Source organism: Capra hircus, chromosome 11 (assembly GCF_001704415.2).
Source record: "Capra hircus breed San Clemente chromosome 11, ASM170441v1, whole genome shotgun sequence".
NCBI classification, from domain to species: domain Eukaryota; kingdom Metazoa; phylum Chordata; class Mammalia; order Artiodactyla; family Bovidae; genus Capra; species Capra hircus.
The window spans coordinates 67,010,560-67,017,629 of NC_030818.1; the positions used below are offsets into that span (position 1 = coordinate 67,010,560).

At 44.9% G+C, this 7,070-nt stretch overlaps 1 protein-coding gene across 1 annotated transcript; it reads left to right on the top strand.

The window, feature by feature from the left end:
* On the top strand, positions 866-6,797 carry LOC102185846 (gastrokine-3-like). The gene is made up of 6 exons (XM_018055444.1): positions 866-926; positions 2,213-2,266; positions 2,655-2,789; positions 4,340-4,447; positions 5,426-5,567; positions 6,476-6,797. The coding sequence occupies exons 1-6, from the start codon at positions 915-917 to the stop codon at positions 6,568-6,570; spliced, it is 546 nt and encodes a 181-aa protein (XP_017910933.1). The 5' UTR covers positions 866-914; the 3' UTR covers positions 6,571-6,797.

A 7,070-nucleotide genomic window follows, 5' to 3' on the forward strand; every position in this document is an offset into this window, starting at 1 on the left:
CTTCCACTTTGATCATTCCAGTGCCCAACCTCATCCATATACTTCACCTTTATCTCTGAAGAAATACTTCCATTTGATTATGACCTTTTGGAATTTGGTCCAGGTAGTTGGGTCACAACCAGTTAAGGGCTTGATAAAAAATAAGAAAAATGTTTGAAAAAGCCCGAGTTGTTGTTGACTAGTCACGGAATGTTGTTCTATGTCTCAGGAGATCCAGGGCTGCTCAAATGGTCCTTCATGGAAAAAGTCACCCTGAAACAAAGGCTGGGAGGAGAAAGACAAACCATAGAGTGGAAGCGAAATATCAGAATATCAGGAAGTCACCCAGAGGTAGATCTTTGAAGAGGTTAAATGAGGTCAGCTTGGTGGGTGAGCAGAAGGCATTACAGGACCAACCATGTGATTTGGGGTTTGGATGAAGAACTGGACCAGTCTGCTCTCCAATCTAATCTTGTGGTTACAATTCATCTCTTTTGGTTTCATAAGGTTTTTCTCAACCACCTCCACTAATAGTGAAGAACTTCTCTGGCACTGGGAAATAGAAATGGTAAACACTGATTTTGTATCAGGACCTTTTGGTGAGATTTTCTATTTGCAGTCCTTCCTTAACTGTTAACGTCATGGGCACGCCAGCCCACAAAGCCTTGTTCTTTTCCATGTTTGCCTTAGTAACCAGTGGAGGTATTTGAGTAAAAGGAAAATATTAGAAGTAGTTAAAGAAAAGTGATAGCAGTGATTACATAAATTTGTCTTTTTCCCCCCTAATGGTATTCAGATTATGATTAATTTCCCAGAATCTTTTACCATGGTAGTAGTTGAAAAGTCCAAGACTATATAAACCAGACTTAGAAAGTAAATAGGACATGAAAATTCTTTCATGCGTGCAGTTGCCTAAGTTCTGAGAAAGAGGCAATATGAAACACCTTGTAAGTATTTTTTCTGATTTTGAATATAGGTAACTATGTTTTCAGAGCCAGAATAGCCAGGGAGTAGTTCCTTTTTCCCATCGACTCTTCAAATTAACCCTAAATAGAACTTCCAAATATTAGCTTGGCACATAACCTCCCTGTTGATAAGCCTCTCTTTTTTTTAGAACATCAGAAAATGGGTCTGTCCCAAAAGAATTAATAGCTAGTTTCTTAAAAGGTCAACTATCTTTGGCCTTTGCGTAGATATTCATATTTTAGGGTCTTTTCTTCCTAGATTCATCTTATTTATAAATTTCTGGCAAAGAAAGTTTCAGGTGTATTTAACACATGGCACTAATTCTAAGAATCATTTAATAGAATATTACTGCTGTCTGCATCACATGTTTTTCCTTGGTTAACCTCATTGCATTGTGGTTATTATTCAGAGAGTAACTGTTGTCTTTTTCTTTGAAGATGTAGCTCACATTCATGGTGTCATCACATGCGGAATACTGCATAGAATATTGTGGGGAAGGGGAGGAGGGGTTTCCTGTCGATTTCGGCTTATGTTGTAAGTGCTCTTGAGCTGAGTGAGCCTTGAGCTGTGAGGTGTAGGGAAAGATTCTCTGCTATATTTATCTTAGCCAGTTCCTGTCCTTCTAATTCTCTTTCACTTACTTTCTGGTATCTGAAATGCCTCCAGTAGGTTAGGCAGATCTCACCAAGAGCAAACGATTCAGTGCAAATATCTCAAGACCTACTCACCCTTGAGTCAAATCTATTTCAAAAAAAGGTGTAAACAAGAGATGCATAATCTTTATGCTCAGGCAAGATGGAAGAAACTGGAGGAGAGGAAATTGGAAGGTATCAGATTCCAGACGGGACAGAGAGGGGGTCCCCACTGGTTGGGAAGAAAGAAGGAGGTAGAGAAAGGAAGACAGGGGACCTGACTTATCACTTATTTTACGACTTGACTTAAGATGGCCCTGCACTATGGGCAGATCGAGCGCTTGGTCAGGTTGCCTAATCTTTAGCCCAGTGATTGACAGTAGATGTAGCGCAAAACAAAAGGTATCTTTGAATGAACGATAAAGCTTTCCTTCTTGAGTAGCCAGTATATCCCATATCAAACACATGGAATGACAGTCTCCTGATTCATTTGGGGCCTCTAGGGCAAGAGACCTAGGAACATTACAGATCTTTTAAGAAGGCTCCAACCCTGGGGTTACTCTGAACCCCAGGCCCTGGGCTCATCTGAGGCTAAGGGAGCCAGCCCTGTACACTGACATTTGTTTCCATTTCAGAGTGTGCCTTCAATCCTTATGGTCCTCTTCCTAGCTCCATCTCTGGCCCCGATGGTAAGTGAGGGCGGAGAGGGTTCAACCTGTCTGGTCCTCCTGAAGAAGAAGTACTTCAAAGGTGATAATCTGGGGTGCCGTGTAGTGCTTACTCAGTCATGTCCGACTCTTTGCAACCCAATGGACTGTAGCCCACCAGGCTCCGCTGTCCCTAGGGATTCTCAAGGCAAGAATACTGGAGAGGGTTGCCATGCCCTCCTCTAAGGGATCTTCCCAACCCAGGGATTGAACCCAGGGGTCCTGCATTGCAGGTGGATTCTTTACCATCTGAGCCACCAGGGAATCTGGGGTGGCCTCCATCAAATTTCTTGTGAGGACCCCTTTATACCTGCGAGAGATGGGCAATGCAGGAACTCTGGACTTAGGACTGTTCTCTTTTGTTCTCCAGAACATCAGTGACAACCATCCTCTGGATGGATCTGTTGGGACCCAGAGCATCCATGTCAATGCCTTTCGAGGTATGGTCAGCATCCGAGACAACAATGTTTTGAGTGAATGGGATGGAGTCTTGGACTACAAGAATGTAAGATGTAGAACACGTTCATTACAATGCCAAAGAAAGCCTTGCCTGCTCCAAAATTTAGCCTCCTGCTTTTCCAGAGAGAAGAGAACCCTGTCTATACAGGCCTCTCTAAGCTTAGGATCTTGAGGGAATACATCTCTCTTGCATTTGCAGTGACTTCTTTTTGAGCCAGTGACCATAGGAAGAGCTTCTGAGATCTCTAGGGATCCAGCACTCCTTTGTGTTCCTCTCCTGTGTTGACTTCACAGGGCTCCTGAAGGCCTCTGAAATAAAAGAGCTATCTTAAGAATCTTGATGTCCTCCAACTTGTATGTGCCATAGAGGTTTTTTGGACTTGTTCTCAGATTTTAATCAGTTTATTTCCAAAGCAGGAAAATAATTTATTTTCACTTTTAGAAATCTTGCTTCCATTTGCCCATGTGGTCAGGGGTGGCAAGGTGTGACCTGGAAGAAAGAGACAGAATTGGGAAGGGAGGCTCCATGATAGAAAAGTTATATGACCAGAAACACGACACAACCATAGACAGGATGCAATCAGAGACAGGAGGCAACCAGAGACAGGATGCAGCTTTTGCGTGCTTCAGTTTCCTCATCTGCAAAAGAGACTCAGTGGCTGCCTTTCCTACTGCAAAGGACTCAGAGGATTAAGTGAAGGAAAAGACACTCCCCTCACTCCCTGGATGACCCTCTGCCATCCAGCCCCTGCCGTTTGGAAGCCCTGCTCAGGACAGAATCCACAAACACAGGCTTTCTCTCTGCTCTGCCTGGACCTCCCCAGACTCTGACCTCCCCATTCTTCACCTGACCCACTCCTGATTTCCTGGAGGACACAGCTCCCAAGTCTTCTTACAGGACATGGAGGCCAGGGATTTCTAACTCTGTTTTAAGCCATAAAGACTTTTGTTCCAACAAAGATTTCGCAAAATTCCACCTGATGGAACAAAAGTCAGAACTCTGGCAGGTGAGGGAGATGGGCTCAGTGTCAGACTCAGCTGGAGAACTGTTGCTTTACTCCAAAGCTCAGAGAAGCCAAAGGTCAGGTCTAAGGCTACATCAGGGCAGTCAGTGACAGACCGAGGGCTGGGATCTGACTCTAGAGGTCTAAGCCCAAGCTCCTCCTTGTAAACCCAGAAGGGATACTAACTCACACCCTGGCTTCACAAGCAGGCGGTATCTGTCTCATCCGTTCATGACATCCCCCTGGAGAGAGTCTACTTTTCCTGCTTTACAGATGGGAAAGCTGGGGGTCATGGAGGCTGCTGAGGACTATGAACAGCTGTCACTGCAGCCGACCCCCTGTCCCTCCAGTCCCCGCAGTCTATTAGTGGTATGCTGAGTGCCCCAGGGGATACCCCCCATGATGCCTGCAGCAGGGCCCCATGTGCAAGGCCAGTCCTGTGGCTGACACTTTGCTCGGGTGCCCAGGGCCTGCTCTGCCAGGATGCTCCACACCACAGTCTAAAGGACAGCTTTGTGCAGCTCTGATGACAAGTAGGAGGCCCCCCTATTGTGACTGAATGAATGACAGGGTTCTGCTGTGTTGCTTTAAGGCCCTCTTGGTGGCTAAGTTGTTTAGCAAGATGGCCTGTGTCCTGGCCAAGATGGATGAAGCTGTCTTCCCAACTTTGGATGACATTGTTAAGGCCCTGGACCACCAGGTAAGTAAGATCAGCTCACTGGAGTCCCCTCCTAGTTTGGTGTTTTCCAACTCTATGTTCTGCCCTCCTAAGATAATGCTATACATGCTGGGGAATTCAGTTCATGCTTGATCTTAACGCCTATGGAATTCCATCATCGTGCAAAGGACGCCAAGTCCAATCCATGGCCTATTTAAGTCACATCACATTAATGAAAATGAACCATTGCATTCCATGCAATGACGTAATTTTGATGTATTCCAAAAGGGTATGAACTACACGTTAGTGAATATAAATATTAAAGTGAAATACTAGAGTATTTTCAATCTCATGCCTCCTCTCCTCCCCTGCAGAGCCTTTAAGCTCATACACACATATTATCTTTGAAAATGAGTTGCAAATGAGTTTAGGACTCCTGAAACTCTTCCTGTCTCGTAAATGACATGGGTTGTCAGATAAATTAAAAATCAGCAGGAAGCCCTTGGGAAGTCATTGAAATCTGGCATCATTTTGCTTAAATAACTAACCCAGCACATTTGGGCAGTGTCCCTAATGTCCATGGCAGAGGACTGCTGATTCCTGGGGAAGAAAATGCCTTTGGATCACATAAAAATAAAATAATTTATCACTTTTTAAAAAGAGAGGTAGAAAGTATTCCCCTCATCTGATTTATAACAAGTAAAAAGCATAATATAAACGAAGACCATAACTTTAAATTTATTGTATATCATTATTAGAAATGAGAATAGCGCTGGAGTCCGGAAGAGCTGAGAATTCAAGGGTGAAAGGAGTACGGATTGAGTCACAGGGACACACAGACTTTTCTGGAGTAATTTTGCCACCTTGTGGTCAGATAGGATATTGCTATTAGGAAACTCAGGTTCAAGGCTATTTTCCTGCATCCAGTGCCCCATGCACTGGAACAGGTTTCTCACTCTTCCTCCTTGCTGCGCCGCCTCTACCTGCTGTCTCACCCTTTTGAAATGTCACATCTTCCAGACTTCAAAGCATTATCCATCTACCCACGGCCTGACCTACACTGTTTTACCCAGCCGGGTCAAGAACTTAGCCCAGTTCGGAGCACCCATCAAGGACATGTGCCGAGCGTTCCCCACTTATTTTGCCCAACAGCAAAAAGAAGGTACATGAATAACTTACCTAGAAACTCAAGACCACAGGTGAGGCAAGAGGTGTGGAATGGTTTTTAGGTCCTTGACAAATTCTAATGACACTTTTCAGGTCTATTCCATTTCTTTGCAGTTGGGTATAAAAATAACGGGGCCTGAGATGCATTCTCCCTGGTGGTAGAGATGACTCCTGATTACTGAGAACGAGAAGCAGAGTGAACTTAGCTTTCCTGAATGGTTGAGGACAGTCATTTCACCACTGAGAACTGACAGCTGGTGGATACTCTCAGCTGACCCAAAGTTTCAGCCTCCCCTCCCTTCCCCCTACCCCAGCAGCACAGTGCCTGGAATCCCCCACTGGAGACCCATTGCTCTGGAGAATCTCAGTCCTCCTCTTTATCAGGCGGCCCAGATGCTGTCAAGCAGGACTCTGACAGTTATAGATCACACTTTGGGAAAGAAATGTCTTAGTGGCTGGCATCCCTGATGGGGATCCAGTGGGATCAGTATCTACCAGCTTGGGAAGTTACCAGATAAGAATAGAATCTCCCCGGTGCTCCAGACAGTCAATAACCACTTCCCATTACACTGTTGTCTGTCAACTACATCTGAGTATAAACTAACCCAGTGAACAAGGCTTCTTCATAATGAGAACTTCCAGCAGGAAAACAAAGAGAACTTGAGAGGCTGAGGGGCTAAAGAGGATGATTAAAGATCAATAAAAGAAATAGAAAAAAAGAATGTGGGACCCGTTATTGCAGCTTTGATGAGATCTTCCATTTTGTTCCCAAGTCTCTGGCTAGTAAAGTTGCTTGAGCATCACACTTCATCCAGGTGCAACTCATAATATATCCACTCTACTTTAGAGTCTTAGAGCAATTAAGTGACCTTTTAAATAAAATGCTTCTCTTTCTTTTTAAAGGTTCTGCACTGGCTATTGACCCAGATTCCTGTTTTGAAATCCAACTCCTGTCCCTCCTGGGACTCTCCATCTGTGGGGAGATACCTGGGCTCTGAACCTCCAGGTCGGCCACGTGAGGAGCAGACCTGTCTGGATGGGGCCACTGACCCGACCCCAGAGCTCAAGGACCCAGCCCACCTCTGCCAATGGAAAGCTGCTCATTTCAGGCCTTATTACCCCTATCTTTTGACCCAAGATCCAGCTTTGTGACCTATAAACTGAATACACTTTCTCCCTATTCTATTGGCTTAGAACAATAAAGTTTCTTGCCTCCCTGATCTAACATATGAACACTGCCTGCCCACACTGTCCCCTCTAAAGTTCTGGACTCCCATCCGCATGCTGTCCATGCCATCACATACAAACAAGGCACAAAGGAGAACATGCCTCTCCTGGAAGGCCTCATTTCTAAGGGCCTCTCTTTGGTGTGTCCCTTGAAGAATTCCTGAAGAATCTGGGACACAGAGAAAGAAAGAACAAAAGACACCAGCCACAGCCTGACTGAAGCTTTCAGGTCTGAGGTCACATCTCCATCGCCTGCAAATTGATGCTGTTC

What these genes read in the sequence shown, in the direction of transcription:
- LOC102185846 (XM_018055444.1), top strand. An exon ending in TTAAGGCCCTGGACCACCAG is followed by an intron (nt 4,448 to 5,425) that starts GTAAGTAAGATC and finishes CACATCTTCCAG; the next exon opens with ACTTCAAAGCATTATCCATC. An exon ending in TGCCCAACAGCAAAAAGAAG is followed by an intron (nt 5,568 to 6,475) that starts GTACATGAATAA and finishes TTCTTTTTAAAG; the next exon opens with GTTCTGCACTGGCTATTGAC.